Source organism: Dermacentor andersoni, chromosome 8 (genome assembly GCF_023375885.2).
Source record: "Dermacentor andersoni chromosome 8, qqDerAnde1_hic_scaffold, whole genome shotgun sequence".
In the NCBI taxonomy this organism is placed as follows: Eukaryota; Metazoa; Arthropoda; class Arachnida; order Ixodida; family Ixodidae; genus Dermacentor; species Dermacentor andersoni.
Window position 1 is genome coordinate 87,235,581 of NC_092821.1, and position 20,037 is coordinate 87,255,617.

Sequence of the window (20,037 nt, forward strand, 5' to 3'; positions counted from 1 at the left end):
GGAATAATGGAAATTGGATTAGAAGTCCCATTAGTGTGCGGCAGTCGAACAAGGTTTTCTGACGTCCCATGCCAGAAACTTCAAGCATAAGGCGCCATCGACTAATTGCATGGAACCGTGAGAGTGTCGCGTGCAACAGGAAAACGTAGAGTAGTACCTGTAACCCAACTGCTGTAAAGAGAAATACGACTGTTGTATGAAAATATAATATTGCCAAGTTATGGACCTATCCTGAAGCGTCCGACATCAATATTAAATGTGAAAAAATGAAAAAATTCCACGTGAAAGTCTCTAATATATTAAAGCATGAGAGCCCTCTAAAGTAGCTCCCTTGTAGCAATGCAGCCGAACTCTGACAGTGAGTCATTGTGGAAACCAAGCTGAGCCAAGTGCTCAGAAGCGTTCAGCCTATGCAATTGAAAGGAAAGTCTGAAACGGTATCGTGCGTTGATACAAAAAACGACACCTTTATGAGTCATCGTGGAACAGGGACATCAAAAATTTGCTTTGTTGAAATACGAGTGTATCGCGTTTTACAATCTCGTAAAATATTCTTTAGTAGCAAAAAAAAATGAAATCTGCGGATCTCACGTACTGCGGAAATCGATGTAAGCGAAGCTTTGTACGCTCTTTGCTGTGAATAACGTAAACTAGCGGTAATGATGGCGGCGAATGTGTACTTTCTTCAGCGCTTCGTCCAATACGAGATGGGTGAGTTGATGTCAAACGTTGTCATGCGTGCACCATTGCTGTGTGTCTGCGTAGTCCACAGAAGATACAGGGAGAGGCGCATGTTTGATGCGTTGTTATGCATCATTGTTCATAATCTCTGATAGGGTTCAGCATCAGATTGCACATCGGATTGTGACAGCAGCAGTCTGCGCCACGTTTCGCTACACAGCGACGACGCTTTTGTTCCGCACGACGCGTCTTTCAGGCCTGGGTGTCTTCGACCCTCATTGCACAATTTAGAGGCATTCTTCTTGGGCATCTTTACGTGCTCCTTCTGCATACGTGGGTACCATGCTGTTGAAAGGAGAGCACCAAGCGCTCGCTTCATGCTATGGATCATTGTAATATTTGCACCACCACAGCACAGCACGCGACCACAGCCCAGCACCGGCATTTCAATGGATAGCAAAGCAAGCACAGTAAGTGCCATACACGCAAACTGTGAAACGCTGCCGCGGCGGCGCCGGCGGGCATGCGCGGAGGCGAGCGCCATCTGGTGGTGTTGCGAGAAACCCAGCGGCGCGCGCAAACCCGACCACAGCCGCAGCCGCAGCGCCTGGAAAGCAGAGAGAAGGGGCAAAGAAAGCTTCGTTTTGAAAAAAAACGGGTACACGCATTAGTGCGATACACAAGGTAAGCCGTGCTATAAGGATCACGATTGTACAGATACTCAGTCAGGTTTGATCTTGTTCAGTGATGAATGTCCCAATTCTTGCATCTTTCTCAGAGAAAAATGAGTCGTGCACGTTTTCACGGCCCAGCTTGAGCCTGATTGTGGGGCGAACCGGCTTTATTCTGCACCAGCTCGACCAGAGGACAGCGGTCAAATCCAGATCGCACATTTCGAAGCATTGCTAATAACCCAATACGAAGCGACATCTCGCAGAGCATCCATCCAGGATGGAGTGCGCTTGGCCCACCTCCTTTCTAGGTGCTGACCGACATTCATCGCGAGTCGCGGCAAGCGCATAGGAGGGAGCTATCGCACACTGGCAAGCGTACGTCTGGGCTTTAATTTTTTTCTGCTGAAGTCGAATCGTCGGGCTCGCTCTTCTCGACTCTTCGCAAGCGCAGCAGCATTTACCACGCACATCTCACGGTCACAATGCACACTGGCGCGTGCAGAGCAACATGTCCCTACCGAGACGGAGCAAGATTTCGCCCCAGAGCCGACGAAGCCCCCGCCGTTGCCCGAAGTTCAGGTGATCGACAGAGTTGCAAGCACTGCGAGCAGCCCGCTACCCTCGCCAACCTCGATGGCGACTGCGCTTCCCACCAAACCTGTCCTTCCGGCGCGTAAGTGCCTTAATCACCTAGCCGCCATATGGCCCCGCCCGAGTAGAAAACCAAGTACGTTTAAGATTACCTTCCTTGTGAAAGAAAGCACCATGCAGGAGGTAGCTTGCCATAAATAAAAACTGGATTGGTTGTTTCTGAACCCTCTTTTCAACGTAAAGAAACGCACTATGACCTCAAGTGACTGATAAGCATTCTTTTTTTCATAGTTCACCTGAGATGTCAAACTAACTAAGCACACTAAAAGATACTCTCAGGGGCGCCACGTGATGGCAAAGGGTATGTCGTTCTTTTCATCCAGCTGCAGTTTACTGCTTTAGTTTTTTTTTGTAATCCTTTGCTCAGGTTACATGAAACAGCCGTATTATGAGGCGTTGTCTCACTCACTGCTTTAATTCGGAGAAGCCGCTCCAGACCAGCCTGAAGAAGACGGCAACGAGGAATGACGGTAAATAAATCCGAATGCGAAAGATGAAGCTCACGCGTCACGCTCACACTAGCATCCACTTTTCCCCGCAGTGGCGAGCGTGGTGCTTTCCGCTGAAGGAGAAAATGAAGTTGCAGTTTATCAGGTCTTTTTTTTTTTCACGCACGTGCGAATTTGCTAACATTGGGAGCGAGGGCGCGCATTCGACAGCTGATAAGAGTTGTGAGACCACGTCGCCCCGCCGGTGGTGTTCAGCTCTATGGGTATTAGAGGGTTTGCAAAATAAGCGCACCCGATTGGTTTCGCGCATACCGGAAGCCCCACGCCCTGCTTGCTTTATCTCGAACTTCTTTCACGTCCTTTTGTAAACATGGTTGGCGTTCTTTTCAACGCCCGGTGGATTGCGCGTTCTAACTCCCAATGCACAAAGCTAAATAACTCCTAGTGTGTCTGCGCGAGTGCCACGTGCATTTCGAATGGCGTTGCGCTTTAGGGCGTTCAGAGTTTCACGCCACTTTTGGTACCTCTGCGGCAGGACCTTGAGGCGCCTTTAGTATTCGCCACAATTAACGTTGGTGATTCGCAGAAACCCCCATGACGCGATTTCCCGTGGTCTGCGTATTCGGGACTGCGACGAACCAGTCACAGCCGCTGCCTGCGGATGGCGTGTGCGACTTCACCTTTTACGACGGCCTCTACGTTGACCCACTGGACACGCTGCAGAGCCCGCGCTTCAGTGCACCGGTTGAACATGTGCTCAGTCACGCGGCTGTTCACTCTGCTACGCAATACGGCCTTTCCTTTGACTACAGGTGCGTGGGCATTCTACCTTCTTTGGTGCATTTACTGCTTCAAGCATTCTCGGTAACCGCGATTTCGTGTGACTGTGTAACCGCTTTCATCGGTCGATCCCGAAGGTTGTGCGGCATAACACAGCGGCAAATACCGTGCCCGGTATTTGGCGCTGCGTACGATACCCGGTGGTATCGTAAGGTGGCATGGCCGTGAGGGAAGCGTTGCGGGTCCCGGTAAGTGTACTAGGTAAATATGCAAGTTCTAAGGAAGAGAGAAAAGAGTAAGGAAATGTAGGCAATATGCTACAATAGTACGTAAGTATGGAATACCTTGATTACTTCAAGCAGGCTAGGTGACTATGTTGTCACAACTCTGTTTAAAAGGGGACGCCTAATCATCATCATCATCATCACATTCTCACATTCTTCCCTCGTTGCAGCTAGCGTTTTGAGTTGTCCTTAAAAGAATGAACCTCTGGTCAAAGGCGAAGACATCGATGTTTGGGACACTGCACTTCTGTTCCCAGCATCTGCGACCTCAGGCGGTATACCCTGGGTTTCGAACCGGTCCTTAAGGAAATAACGCTCAAGGTATCGGTTGGATCCCGCGCGCGGGTAAAGGACGGCTGTAAACTTATAGCGCCATCGATAATACTTAATGCAACATGTAGTGCCGCAAATAACCACCTCCCAAAGCAAGCTAAGCGCATTCTCTAATAGCAATCGAGGTTGTTTTTTCATATTTTTTTCATGTTTCGTACGTGTCGTCAGGAGCAGAAAAGCAATGTCCGATATGTTATATAGCCATGCTTTGTTTGGGTTACAGTTGGATTACTTGCCAGACCATGTCGTTACCGGTCGTAAGTTCTTTTTCCTATTGTTTTCTCTGTTCTTGGAGCACAAAACTGTATCATTCGGGCCATAGCACTGTCCAGTCCCGCTCAAGAGCATCCTTGCTTTGGCGGGCTGACAAAATATTTTATTTGTATGTTTCATTTTCTAATAAAGAGAAAAAAAAGTGATGAACTTCACTAGCACGTCTTGGTAGCCCGGAGATGTCACCACTACACGAACAGACAGTGACAGCAGGAGCGCGAAGTACCAACACAGTTCATTGTCTGCTTCCTGTCAGAAGCAATCTAGAGTACTTTGGCGGGCGTTTCAGCATACGCAGTGTTGTAGAAATTAAAGCTGAGATATCCTTTCTGGACTTTTCGATTGGATTTTCGGTAATGTTTATCTCGTGTTCTACCTGAGCAAGCGCGTTATAAGTTTTGCTGCACTTGCAAAGTGTGTTTGCATATACGTAACTTTTTTTATGCTCTTTGTAGAAGTAGACCCGATGTGGCCGAGAGTTGTACCTGTGATCTTAATGCCAGCTTTCAAGTCAAACAAGAAGAAATACAAAAAGAATGTTTCTGCCTTCTTCTATATTAGCAGTCTTGAACTGGCGAAACCTCAACGTTTCCTTTTCTAAGCAGATCAACTCAAATGCATCCAGTCTCTTTACTTTTGCTGCTAAACAGTGTCGGACCACTTTTCTGGGCATGCGCCTTCATGTATTCGCCTTTAATATATAGCACTCTTAGCTCCTGCTTTATATGCAAGAACCGAAGTTAGAAACGGCGTGAGGCGGCAGGGCTACCCACTTACCAACCAGAGGTCATTTCTTTACTCACTGATAATCTAATCTGTGTGCTAGTTAGAGGAACAATCCCGCTGCGGAATTTATAAATTATTTCAGATTAACCGCACCATCGTTTTTTTTTCGCAACCTTTATTGATAAAATCATTTTTGCGGTTTACCTTTCCGCTCACAGAAACACATCAAAGGTGGCACAGGACCTTGAAACACAAGCAGGGCGTTCCAAGATTGAAGAACTCTGGACGAGAGGCATACGCCATTACGGATTTCTTTCCATCGAGCACGCGGGACAAAACGACGGTCAGGAATTCCACGAAATCATGCAGATTCTGGCGGTAAGTGCGTTTGCTGTCAAAGCGGTCTCTCTGAACGCTACTTTACAAAGGCAGCACTGTGTTTCTTTCACCTGGGGTCTTTGACCGTTACACTTCGCACATTATGTGATTACAAAGCGGTCCGCTCCAGTGTAATAAACCGGTCCACTGAAGAAATTTTACACGTCGCTCAGGACGTGTAAAAATAGGGTGAGCTCCGTATACAGCACTTGAGCGAAAAATGTGAAGATGCGCAGGTACTGTAGCCTTGGTGTGCCTATACACATGAGACTTACTTGATACAAAGCGTTAGCTCTACTTGACTCGTTCCCCAATTTCATGTCGTCGTTGCAGTCCGCAAAACAGAGCTTCACAGCCCACCAGGAGATGTTTTCATTGGTGGAAGGACACGCGATGCCGCGTGCACTTCCATTAATAAGATAAACGAGCTCAGTCACGTGACGCCTGACGCGACGCTCGGTTCCCTGCAGCACCACCACATGATGCTGCCCTCCGCGCATCACTAGAGTTACTGTATACGTACTCCCATTGGGAAGCGTATGCGGAAACGGAGAGAGGCATAAAGGAGAAATGCCTCAACCTGGCACCACTAGTGTATCGCAGTTGGGGAGCTTGTACAGTAACACTACGCATCATGGGCGGTCGAACCCACCGAATGCATCCGCACCATCGTGGAAGTTGTGCCTCGGTGCGGTCGTGAAACCCTCCCTTCGCACCCTTGCTCTTCGTGAGTCGGTTGCAGCCCGGTCGTTTGCCGCCACTTCGCGTCATCTATGTGCTGCCACCGCCGGGGGCACCTGTGGTGGTGGTTCACGATTACGACCATCAGAATGAAATTTAAAAAAGTATACAAATAGGCTGGAGTGCATACGGCAGACATTGCCAGATCCTGACTGGAAGCTTAGCAGCATCGTTGAAAAGAATGGTGTACAACTACTGCATTCTACCTGTGCTAACACACGGAGCAGAAACTTAAAGGTTGGCAAAAGGAACTCGAGAACATGTTAAGGACCGAGCAAAGAGCCATGGAACAAAATATGTTAGGCGTAGGCGTAACGTTAAGAGCCAGGAAGAGAGGTTCGGTGGCGGCGAAATGCGAAAACACCCGTGTACTTGGATTTAGGTGCACGTTAAAGAACCTCAGTTGGTCGAAATTTCTGGAGTACTCCACTACGGCGTACCTCATAATCAGAAGGTGGTTTTGGCACGTAAATCCCCATAATTCAATTCAGGAAGAGATGGTGTGGATCAGAGAGCGTACGGTGATAGCCGATATTCTAATTGACAAGAGACAAAAAAAGGAGCTGGCCAGGCCATGTAATGCGTAGGATGGATAACCGGGGGGCCATTAGAGCTACATAATGGGGGCCAAGAGAAGGGACACGCAGTCGAGGACGGCAGAAGACTAGGTGGGGTGAGGAAATTATGAAAGTTGCAGGTGCTAGCTGGAATCAGTTGGCGTAAGACGGGGTAATTGCAGATATCAGGGAGAGGCCTTCGTCCTTCAGTGGACGTAAATATAACCTGATGACGATGTACGTACATCACGACCCTTCTTGCGCAGTTTCGATTAGGTTTTCCCGAGTGCTGCATTTGGTATTTCTGGATATTGTTGCCGCTTTATCTAATAAAAACCCAAATAGAAATTTCACTTCGAGCTAGCGCTGGCATTTGAGCTACGTCGGTTTTTATCAGTTCATTTAATAAGCATACCGTGTCAACTAGCTCGTTCATGCATTTCTTTCAAATGCGGCGCTTTCAGCTCACGAACTTGGCTGCTGCCAAGCATGTGTGAGTCTTTTATTCTTCTTTGCAGAGCCTTCATGCCTTGCTGCAAATGCAACGTAGTCAGGCTGCGGAGGCATCTTATTTGGCCATAGGCCTTTTCCTGGAAGACACAGCCATCAAGGGTGCTCTAGACACCATGAGGTGAGAAAAGGATTACGACTTTGTCGGGCAGAACTGCGCGCTAGGACGTTCCTGTGCCAAGTAATATTGCTAGTAGTGTGGTGCCTTTATTTGCTAGTTCAGTGCGTATGTTTCCGTAGATAAAGGTATGCAGTCGTTATCTCTGCAGGCAAGTATACATGCCGGATTTGATTATTGCTCATGGCCACATCGGATACGATGACCGGCAGTTCGGGACAGACTGCAAGATGATCTACCCGACGCCATTCAACTCTGATGGGCGATATCGAGAAAGCCAGGTAGCGTACAATATCCGTGTTTTTTTTATGCCTAGAAGACGAGGAGTCCAGCAGTCTTGCTATTGCAGAGAGTCCAGAATGGAAATTTTACTTAATTTATTTGCTCATGAGTCGACCTAGCCCTGCTCATTGGAACCTGTGCAGACAGTTCTTGCATAAACACTCCTTCGGCACGGCAACTCAAGTAAAACGAATATGATGAAAGCCGCACAGACAACTGGGTCTTCTACTGAAACAAGAATATAACCTAACAAATCTTTTAGTGGAGCTACAAATGCGCCAGAAATCCAATTACAAAACTCTTTGTACAAGGAGTAAAAGAAACCAATATTATCTCGATACAAGTTAGTCAGAACTATGTAAGTACATTTTACCTAGCGCGAGCATTCTCGGTGTGCGTGTGGGCGTGTGTGTGTGTGTGCATGTGTGCATGTGTGCATGTGTGCATGTGTGCATGTGTGCGTGTGTGCGTGTGTGTGTGTGTGTGTGTGTGTGTGTGTGTGCGTGTGTGTGTGTGTGTGCGTGTGTGTGTGCGTGTGCGTGTGCGTGTGCGTGTGCGTGTGCGTGTGCGTGTGCGTGTGTGTGTGCGTGTGCGTGTGTGTGTGCGTGCGCGTGCGTCATGGAGGTTGTTGGCTCCAGACTGCCGTTGGTTACACTTTGCTCCTCGTAGAGTCCAGACGTGTGTCGAGTGAGCACTTTGAAATGTGGTGAGCGTGGCAAGGATCAAGTCACGAATCCGGGACCTCACAGAGGTGTGTCGTAATGCCTACCGCATTTCTCTCACATTTACCACTAAATTACCATTATTTGCTTTTCCTGCCCATGTTTAGGGTAGCCACACTGGCGCGACCATGGTTAACCTCCGGGCCTTTTGTCTTGCATTCTCTGTCCTTTTCTCTATGATGTTGCGCCTTCCTTTGTCGGTGGACTGCCTGATCTCTCGTAGGTCGAAGTACGAAATGAAAGAAACCTAGCCGGGCTGGTCGCGGGAAGCTCTTTTTGCATTCGTGAAGCGTCGATTTAAAATATACATTTCTTATCTAATCCTATAAATGACAGCGATATTGGCGAGGTGAGTCGCGGTAGCTCGTGGGTTTGGACTAACGATGCTCTTCGCAATGCACTTTCGTTTTATGCGTGTTTGCGAACCTGAGTGAAAGGAAGGAGGGTAAAAAAGGCCTTCCCGAAATATGAAACATTCGGAATAACCTTTTGTTCGACGGTTGGTCATATCTTAAAGGCCCATGATACCAACTACTTCCAGGTTGGTATCAGCTTGCCAAGGGGGAAGTCATATCAAACGTTGTCCATCGGATAGGCTTTCAATTATCAGAAGAGTATTTTATGGAAATTTCCTTCCTTGCCATGAGATGAAAGTTCATAAGCGTTTAAATTTTCTTTATTCTTAAGAGCTCCTATTAATAAACGGTTTCTGCCTTTTAGAAACTCTTAAATTAAAAGTAAGTTATGTATAATAAATTATTTCGTTAAATGTGCAAACGCACGCGCAACAAAACTCCTAGTCCATTTCTCAGTATTAACTCAATGATGATGTAGTATATCTATACTGTCATGATTAATAATGTGAAGAACAAGGCAGTTCCAAAAGTGTGAGTCACGAATCTAACTCATCATAAGGTCAGCTCATTAAGGTGAGCCGCGCCGACATACCAAAAATTCAAGAGCTAAAAGCACTTTTTTAAGACTGGTATTTATGAAATCAGGATTTCGTGGTTCAATGTAGCACGGTAGTCTAGGGGCCAGTTCCACCACGGGCACTTGTTGGAACTCATATTTCACGTGACTGTACGTATGTGAGCATTAATTCTCACAAAATCACAGTATTTTTGCTTTAGGTCTTAAAATTAGACAGTGACAACGTACGCTACAAACCCTAACCCTATAATACTTCAGTACTTTTTGTTCTAACATGCATGTCTGCGCTGCTCCATATGTTACAAAGTACTGAAAATGTATGCAGTGCTTTTCCCTAGACCGCTGTTTTTATTAACGGAGCCTGGTGGCGCCGACGCTCAGAAATGTAATCAAGGGCGCGCTCAACGATCCCGCACACCTTGTGTTATCTACCGTAGCACAGAGGTGCTTCTTGTATATTGTAGGAGAATTGGTTGTAAAGGTAGAAGTGCACGGTTGAGCCCACGTGTTTAAGCTCATGAGCTTGATTTGCGCCTAGATAACCTGTCCAAGCTTTTACACTTACTTTATAAGAAGCGTACTGTACCATCAGTAAGGCCGCTGCTTTTAAATGTACCAAACAAAATTATTAAATAAATACAGATATTGGTGGCATCATGTTATCATTGGAGTTTTCAGATTGGTAAACTCTTGATGCGAAATAAGTTGAAAAGTTTTGCGAGTCATTAACGAAGCTACGCTCATTAAATTTTCAATAAGTGATGCTAGGTGGCTAAAGAAAATGACTAGTTTGGAGCCCGTCCTTGAGGTTATCTAGCCGAGCCAAGAAAGTTTGATTAAACATGTTCCTGTAAGAGCTGTGCGAACAAAAATTTTCCAATTAAACCTAGTTGGAAAGCGTAACCGACGCAGAAAAAACTAACGCGTTCCACTTGCTATGAAGAGGCGTACAAGCGCAGCTTGTGTTGACTTGTTTAGTGCTTGTGTTTTAATGTGTATAAGTCTAACCTTACTTATTACTACAGCGTGTGATGAAATGTGTGACTTTTGTTTAAGTAACTACAGGAGCACCACAACACAACGCTGATAACCTGTTTTGGTTTTCATTCATAGTTCTTTTTCTTTTTACACGGTATTGACACTGCAAGGGAATATGATGGCTTTGTGATCCCTGCGGTACTCAGATAGAGGTTGCAACGTCCGTATGTTACGCATATCATTAGCAAAGGTTAGATCTGTACACGTGCCTCATATGATGACTAGACAGTTTAGGTATCAGACAGTTTTAGTTAAACGGTTGCAACCGAACGTAAAAAAGCAAGGAAAAGGAAATAGCATCGTCCTCACTGCGCATGCTCCGAACGTTGTAAGGTTTCTGCGGTTCACGCGCGCTATGCTAACTTACGTTATCTGGCTAGTTTAACATCCGTAATGTTTACGGACGCTAAGAAATAGCGTTGTCGAACATGGCGGCGCCCATGGCTCCCGCTTCAGCGTGAATTCTCGTGATAGCTACGCCCTCACTCGCGTTGATTGCCGGTAACTATTATAATGAGCTTTCGCTTTCCCGAGACTCACCTGAAAGGTTAGTTATGAGCCCATAGCACGTCCATTTTCTGAGTCTGTTCGACGATTCTGGCTCCCGTACGCCTAATGAAACGCGTCCACATAGCAACAGCAGGATGGTTGCTAGTGGACCGTCTTGGCTTGGATACGTTTGGCACGAGGCAGCAGGTGGCGCCGTGTTTTATAACGTTTTCTTTACGTTTGTGTTTCCTTGAGGTAAACTTGAAAGGACACGCGCTGTAACGTCCGCAAGGGTGCTTACGTTTGACGTACGTAAGGCGACAAACGCTATTCTAAAACTGTCTAATAACGTAGTTATCATAGCGCACGTAAACCACAAAACGCAATAATGTTCGGAACATGCGCAGTGAGGACGACGCTATTTACATACGTAATGCGTTTACGTTTGGTTGCAAGCGCTATTCTAATGTTGTCTAGTGAACCAGCTAGCCCGTCAGTCAATCCTTGCAAAGCTGTAAAGTCAACCCGACCGCACCTTATCTTTTGTGATGTTGTCATCGATAGTTGGCTCCACGAGCATGTTCCTGGCGTATAGTCGGCTTTACATATTTATTCACTCTGTATTTTTCAACGGCAAGCAGTTTAAAGATTTAATGTCAGTATAGCAGCGAACGTGGGCCGCCGAAAGCTTGCTTGGTCGCAGAAGCGATGTATGACACCATGATGGTAGAGATTTACCTTGTCGCTGGCATCAAAACAATGCGCTGCCGCCGAAGGAACGAATATAACGAAAGGCAACTGCTAGGTAGCTGCTCACGCAGCTTGTCGATGGTGACGGTGCCATCATGCCGAAATTTGGGACGGCGATAATGGCGGCTCAGGCGTTTTTCTTTTTTCTCTCTTTTTTGCATCTTTTTTCAATTTCAGAGGGAGCTAATGCTATAAATTCAGAGTCATTCGTTCTTGTGTCGCAGGTTTAAATGCGGATTTCGATACACTTTTTATCCCACTCACCACCGAGTGTAGGTGTAAGCGGAGAAATGGTCACTCGCTTGCTCACACACACACACACACACACAAATACACACAAAGATACGACAAATGTTCGCCCGCTTTCACATTTACACGCGCCCATCCATGCACACATGCACAAGAATGTACGCACCCATGCACACGGAACTGTACTCGCACACAAACGCGCGTATGCTAGCACATGCATACATGCACTCGTGCACACGCAGATTCAAATGCGGAGGCACAAAGATGCGTGCACATGCAAGTGCAAACGCAAATACACACGCGCGCACGCTTAACGCGTGCATACGCATCCCTCTCCTTCCTGCTGCCTCACAAAAACATGTGCGTACAGACTGAGTGATACTCGCTCTGCAATTACCATTCAAATTCCAGCTGCAATAAATAGCCTTACGGTTTAAATATTGTACTTCTTCAAGTCAATGTGTCCTGTCACAGTGCAAGACCATTCGCTCCTGTCGTGTGACATACCCGCTCATCCCTGATCAAAACACTGCTTTAACGCACCACCAATGTTCCGACTGAGTGCCATAAATGCCATTTTGTCAAGAGGGACCACCCTGTCGGCGCAGTCAGTTGAAATTTGTTGATACTCGGCCTATATACTGAAACAAAATGTTCTAAAATTTTTTTCCATTCAGTTACGCATGTGCATGGCCGTGAAGTTCCATAGAAACGGTAGTTTTTTTTTCTTTTTTAGCATAACACAAAGACATGCGCATGCTTGTCGTTATGTTATCTGAGGAATAAAATCTAATAATAAAAACGATGACTTAACAACTCAACGCCCATTTCTATGTTTTAGGAAGTAAAAATAAAAAAATGTAACAATTGAAGAGCACTTCCGCAAAAAAATCTTGAATTCTGTGTTTTGACAATATGGTGGGAGACTGTCGAACCCACTCCTACGTGGCGTTAAAAAAAAGATCGCGCAGCAGCCTATCGAACCACAGCTAGCATAAAGCAGAATGGTAGTTGCGAGCGATTAAACCACTCGTCCATGGGTTCCCACGCTCGCGCAGTGATAAGCTCCGGTTTTTATAGATGCCACGTGAATTTACAAAACTGTGTTTCAAAAATTGCTTTTGGGAACAGTGTTACGCCATGTGTGGAGATTCGAGATAGGCATGAATTCAAAGCTGAATCTCCGGACTACATACGCTGTAGCGGCTTATACGATAGCAGCCGTAGTTTTATCACAGCTGCCGTTTCTGTCTCGAAAATCGAGTGCAACATTCCGTCGTTTCCACAGGCTTCCATTGCTGAGTCTTTAACGACTCTGGGAACAAAATTCTAGCCTTCCACAGCGTGACCACTGCATTTTTTCTCGTGTGGATTGTCTTCTAGACCATGTCTATCACATGCCCTTTTCAATAACCGACCTGCAGTTCTAATTATTCGTGATAAACCCACTCCTTCCGTTTAAAACGCGCTAGCTTCGTGCCGCGTCCGCTTGGGGTGCTAGTTGGTGCCTGTCCAGAAAAGCTAAATACGGGGACCGCAATAAACATAATGCTGAATGTTCATCTGGTATGTGGTTGCGCTTGTCATATCTACCCGCCTGCATCTGATACACTCGTAGCACCCATATTCTCGCGGTCACGACGTCATGATGGACGCAGGCGGGCAAGCTATTCAGGACCAACTCACACTCAAGCCCTTCATCAGGCGTACTTTAGGGTAATAAGCAAATAGCACGTTCAGCCAGTGACAAGAATGAAAGCGGCAAACTTCGCTGTAGTACAACGTAGTGATGCAGCTCACACACAGTCCCGTACACATGGAGGGCTGAGCGGCCTTCCTATAAATGGCTGCATCAACATAGTGACGGGAGAACCACCGATACTTTGAGCATGGCTCGCAATATAACACCGATAACAGTGTAAACAGAATAAAAGAAATAAACGATAGTGCCAAGTAAAAGCTTAACACTTGGCAAGTAATTCATTTGACGCGCCTTGCCTCTCGCGTTCCAGCTCAATGCAGTGGCGATGCTCGAGAACATCAACTACGACACGACTTCCTTGGCCGTCTCGGTGGCGCTTTTCGCGCGACGTTACAAACCGGCGCACCCGGACCCTGTAACGAGTTCCGACGCCACCGGATTCCTGCCCGGCATGCAGTGCACATCTTTCAGGGGCAGATACCTGATTCCCGTGTCTCAAGTGAGTCTCGTAGGATGCACATTTGCACGCCAATGAAACACATCATGGAACTATTTGGCAGGATTCCAGCGAGCGTCCTTTCCTGCTCATCGAAGCACAAAATTGTTTTGGGGAATGCGTGCGGAAATTCTCACGATCGTACAAAACGCGACTCAAGTCAAATGCAAACTGGGGCTCCAGTGGATCTGTATATATGGTGGTTCATCCAGCATGCGAGTGATGGGCACGACGTGAATCTGTCAAAACTTGCCATTTTTGGCTTCAGACAGCCTTGTAACTTTGCGAGTTGATATCTTTTCATCCAAATATCGCGTTATAAACGGAAGAATGCTAAATTATTACGCTGCCCGCAGAGACTAATTGGCTTGCTGCGTTTAGGAAAGAAATACGGGTACTGGTAAAAATAATCTTGCGCTTATCGTCGCTTTGTACTAACTAAAGTTATGAAGGAAGATGCAATTTTATAGTCCGGATCGTTTAGTGTAGCATTTGCCACAGTTGCCAATCTGGTTATTGAAAAAACAATCTGCTGCTGAAGCGTCGTTAACATTTACTCCTGTAGCCGCCTGTGTACGGCTGCGGTAAGCAGCCATTATGTAAGGGTTGCCTACAACCTCAGTTTTTTTTTCTTACAAACTATGCAAGTAACTGAGCCAAGGGCTACACTGAACGCTCTGCTCAGCAAAATAAGATCTTTTTGCAAACTTTCATCAAGCACAGAGCAGCGATAAGCGAAAATTATTTTTGTACTATTTCAAGAGAAAGAAGCACCAACCTGATTTGGTTGATGTGGATGATTTCTCACACCAATAATTTTATTATCAGCTAAACGCCATCCATACAACGTAAGTGCAACATAAACTAGGAACTTGTGAGGCACTCTTGCCCTGATTTGCGACTTCAAGCCTTCGTTGTCTGGTGCACGTCCTTGCCTACTGCAACGAAATCTCGCTTCCGCTTAATTGGCTATAAATGAGTCGTATACTACTCGAGCAATCTTTGTAAAGCTACAAGGCTGGTAAATGTCAATTTTTTTTTACTGACAGCATTTCAATATTGTGTGTAAGCAGACGACGCATGCACTTTCTGATCATCTGATGACATAAACCTGCTGGGTTTACGTGACATAAACCCAGCACGTTCCATACAAGTTCCTTTCAGCGCACCGCGGGCATCCGCGAGCGGCGGCCAGCTTTTGTAGTGATGCCGAGCAGCCGCGCGCGTAAATCATGCGTCACATTCGGCGCACTGTAATGAAGGCGTTTTTTGAAAGGCACGAATTTTACGATATCAAGAACGTCTATACTTTTGCGACCTTTCTGAAACTCGTCCACTTGTATATTTCAAACGTAAAACCTTGCATCGTGACTACTTTGGATGTACGCTATCCGAAAGCAGCCTTAGCATGTCATCCAAAATTTTTTTACTGTTGGCCTTTTACGATAGCTTGTTGGACGTATGCGCTGCCTGTGAGTTTTACTCGCGTCTCGACAACCCTTCCGCTCACGTGCCTGATGCCTGCGAACGTGTTATCCGCTTAGGAGCACAGGTTCGCCCCGCATGTGTCGCAAACAGTCAACGCTTGGTCCTATTCCTGCGGCTAAGTTCCTTTATCTTAGCACGTTTTCCTTCTCGCGCAGTTCTGCAAAAATAGAGACTACTTGCGCAACCGCCGTCAGGACGCCTTCTACACCGGCAGAGCAACTTTTTCCAAGAAGCGACAGTGGACTATTCTGTACGACAATGAGTTTACTTTGGCTGAAAAGGTAAGCTTCCGAACCCATAATTTTCAACTATCGATCCAAGAGAGACACATATTCCGGAAGCGCTTTCGCGTATGTCCTGTCGTGGTTCGTTACTGCGCCGCATAATTGTCCATGTAGCTCTTCGGTAAGGATACCTGAAGGAAAGCAAGCGTTCAGTATAGAAAAATGACCAAACATGCGATTCTCCTAGGAAAGCAGATATTGAACGTTGCCGCAACATTCATAATGTGCCGCCCAATCTTCCACCCAGCGCTGCCGACCTTTACGTCTGAGGTGAATACTTTACAATTTACTCACAATGCTCAGAACTAGAGCCCTTTAATGTCAGCTCTCCTTAATATCCTGTAACTGGTACCCGTAGTATGAGATCTCTTCTCAACCTATTTTTAAGACCTATCTTATATTCCCTAACAACAAAAGCGGCCGAACTACCATCGGGAGTTACCATCGGCAGTCATCTCCTGATGACTGCCGATTGTAACGCTTTTAACACTGAATCAGTATAGCGCCACAACGTACAACCACCATCAAAAAGACTTACGTGTGAGACGAGTACTACAGTGAGATTCCTCTTTCGCGCTTCCCTAAAAACACTCCGCGCCATGTAGCGCCGCTTCCGCAAAGCCTGCACGTGGCCTCAGAGATGCTCGGTGCGCTGGTGCGTGCGAACGCAGAGAAACGCGTCGTGTGGCCACCGGGCTCCTCTCTCGTGCTTTTTTCTGGACACGCTGCGCCATCTAGAGGCCCTGCCGAGAAGTCCTCTCGGGGCCTCCAAGACGAGAAGCGTGGCACACTGGGGCCTGCCAGTGCTGAGGATTCTTTCTTCGCTTGCCGCACACTAAGTGGCACCTACTCAATGATCCAAATGGCCGACCGGTTGATTGAAGAGCGGCACATTCCCAGTGGAACATAGCTAGTTACTCCAGTTGGCGTCAAAGACGTTCATTGAAGAGTAGCACACGCCTATTAGCACATACCCAGTGATCCAAGTTGGAATCAAACAGGTTCATTGAATACCAGCACAGACCGAGCGGCGCATACCCAGGGCGCCGAAACGGCGTCAAAGAATTTCTTCCAACAGCGCTATACCTAGCCAGTCCCCTATCTACAGGGGCACGTGTCGGCGTGAAAGGCTCGTTGGAGAGCGGCACGTATGCACGCATTGCAACATACTCAGTGACTCTAGTGTGTCGAATGGTTGTGTCCAAAGCTAATGACCGCGCATAAAAAATCACACGGCTCGAACAGTAATAGACGTCTGGCCATAAAGGAAAGCGACACTTAAGTGACAGTGTAGCAGCGATCATAGCCGGCAGTCCTGAAATTGAGCGACACCATCCGAGCCTATCCGCTATACCGATATCTATATGAGACCCCTCATATGTTCTGTTGAACTTTGGTATCAATAGTTTTCAAAGTAAATTTGCAAACAAACTCGACAATCGGTGATGCATGGTCTTGTTGGTAAGGCAAACTTAAAATTGTTTTAAGCGCATCGACGACGGGCACAGGCGAGTGGACTACGTACTGCGTAATGACTACGTAAACAACTACGTAAAAGTATTAAAAACTACATGAAGTAAGGTTTCTAGCTTTATCGGGCGTATTAATTGCAGTAAACGTTCGCTTACTCATTCAATTAACAAGCACGGTGCCCCGTGCGTACACGCATACATCAAGAAATCTTACTCGGTGACCGCGGAGGCTCGGTGCCACAAGGCTGGCGTGAAGAAGAGCGCTGGCCTAAACGAGCGAATGCTTCGTGCTGCCTGCCGCTTCAACGTGTGTTCGACACTGAAGATTACGCGACCTCCAAGGCTAGGCGTGCGAGAAGACAGCGCACGTCAAGGAGCCGGAGATCTAGGCTCGACCATTCTGTGCACCAGCCACGCATTACACTCAAACCCCTTTATAACGAAGCATCCGGGACCTCCAGAATGCTTCATTATGCAGGTCACTTCGTTGTAATTGTCGCGCAGTGTACAGCTCGCAATAGAGCGGGCTAAGTACGTACATTCAATAAAAAAAACGTTTCTCTAACATGAATTCAAAAGATACTTTGTGAAATAGATCGCTAAATGTTTCTGTCTGCAATTCGTTTGACAAAATGTGCGACGGCGGCCAACCTTATTGCATCAAGTTTCAGAGCATGTTCAGCGGCGAAACGCAAGAGCTATGCCGATTGAAGCAGCGGATCATCGATTGCTGCAATCGCCTCCCTTTCCATCAAACTACATAGTTCGTTTACATGATATTCATCACTGTTCTCTTTGTGGACATTTGCGTCTATTCCACCATACATGGACTGTATCGAGACGGTCAGTTGGGCCACTTGGTTGGGATTCATCGTATGGTTCGTAACAGCGCAAAACAAGAGGCAGAAAAAAGGAAGGCAAAAATGACAACACGGCGCGTTGTCATTTTTACCTTCCTTTTGTCCCTGTCTTGTTTTGAGCTGTTACGAATCTTACGATGATGCACCCTAGATGTCTTGATGTCGTCAGTCATGAGTTGCGATTACATCATTCCTTCGTCATTAAATGTGACGTGTTCGTCAGCTATCACATCCGCTGACGCGTTAAAGAATTGACGCCAAGTCGGCGCTTAGGTTCAGAGCTGTGACGCCGGTGTGAGCCCATTACAGGCTTTAGAGATGCCTGGTAGCTGCCAAGGCATTGCTCCTTCTGCCTATAGTTGGCTTGCGGGCTGTGTCGCGCCAGCCTGTCCCCGCCGCTTATAGTTGGAACATCGTCCGACGAGTTCAAGCGCAGCACTAAACCTTGCTGTCGGTATCAGTGCTTCTTTCTCCTAGTCAAACTGAGAATTCGTTTGTTTGCTGTTGCAGAATAACATGAAATATAAGCGAAGGAAAATCCGCCGTGGTGGTTTATAGCCGCTATGCCGTTCCGGTGCTAAGCGCGAGGTCGAGGGATCAAATCCCGACCATCGCCACGGCCGCATTTCGATGGGAGAGGATTCAGAAGATGCCCGTATACCCTGCATTGAGCTCACGTTGAAGAATTACACGTGTTCATCATTTTTTCGTAGTTTCCCACTACGGCGTGTCTCGTAATCAGATCGCGGTTCTGGCGCGTAAAACCCAAGAATATTTTTTGTGTTAATTGAGGGAAAAGCCAATTGCTACTTGATTGCAATAATAGGCATATGGCAACCAGAAAGGAAGGAAAAGGGCTGTGCTATTATTACCCAATGCGCGAGATTTCGTGCATGATAATGACTGTGACGGCTGCATTCCACTGCCAACAAAATGCTGCCGCCATTGTTGGGAATCGAACTCACAACGTTCTGCTCACCAGCCAAATCTTATAGCCACTCAGCCGTGTTGTGGGCCGCACGCAATACTAAATGCACCTATAAAGCTCGTCGCTTCACAACACGGACCGATTCCTTCGTGCATTGACTGATCGATTCACTCAGTCATTCATTCATTCATGCGATTGTAGGGTTTAACTTCGCAAAGCAACAATGAGGCTAGGAGATACTGTAGTGGAGGACTCTGGAGCGTTTTCGACGACCCGCGGATTCTTAGCGTGCACCTCAATCTCAGAACGCGAGTTCGTATTCCGCCGCGATCCAAATGCGGCCGCCGCTTTCGCGAGTCGAACCCGCGACCACGCGCTCAGCACGCAAAACGCGAATGTTTTCGAGTGTGAGTGCCGCGCAGTCTTATATACCTCGCTGTGCCTCAAACCCGTTTCAGCTCTGTCTCACCAAGGAGAGGCACCTGGGACTGAGTTACGGCGTGGCCGTCTACGGCCTCGAGTACGCCGACCACAGCGGCGGCTGTCCCCTCCTTCTGAGCGGTGCCTATGCCCGCACGCGTCTCGCGAAGGCCCTGGTCCGTTTCTTCGAGAGCAGACCGAACGTCGACAGCATGGCCGACTGCACGAATATACGCCCGGAAGCAGAAGACAGCGTTCGCAATTAGTGCAGACGTGCAAACGTCGTGTGGAGAAATCCCTTATGGGCAATTTACTTTAGTTTTGCGCGGTTTTTGATTAACGTTATCTGTTTATAACAAACGTCGCTGCATTTCGGAATTATATCGATATCCACACAACCCGTGAGACGCGGCAATGCCTGTGCGTTTGTTAGGTGTCGGATTTACGAAGACGAGATTTTTATTATAAGGGATTGCGCAACATTTGAGAATTGAATTAGGATACCCACCGAGTTTGTGAAACTTCTCAAAGCTTGTACTGTTTCCCGAGTGCCGTGCTTTGAGAGGTCCCAAATAAAGTTTGATATCTGGTTTGTATTTCCTCTCACTTTTTAAACAAAGTCTCTTAACAAAAATGGAACACTCCGGCGGCGTGTTTTGTTTCACTGTTGCTGAGGCGTATTGGTCTGGCCTCCTGCAAATTTGGTACTGGTTTTCGACCGCTTCCCTAAAGGTCTCATTTCGGGCTTTTATACGGAATAGAGTAGGCC

At 46.9% G+C, this 20,037-nt stretch overlaps 1 protein-coding gene across 1 annotated transcript; it reads left to right on the plus strand.

The window, feature by feature from the left end:
- The first annotated feature begins 5,072 nt into the window (after positions 1-5,072).
- LOC126529392 (uncharacterized) lies at positions 5,073-19,840 on the plus strand. Its single transcript, XM_055069822.1, has 6 exons — positions 5,073-5,229; positions 7,046-7,158; positions 7,307-7,436; positions 13,631-13,819; positions 15,460-15,585; positions 19,307-19,840. Exons 1-6 carry the CDS (start codon positions 5,215-5,217, stop codon positions 19,532-19,534), a joined length of 801 nt encoding a protein of 266 aa, XP_054925797.1. The 5' UTR covers positions 5,073-5,214; the 3' UTR covers positions 19,535-19,840.
- Positions 19,841-20,037: the final 197 nt, after the last annotated feature.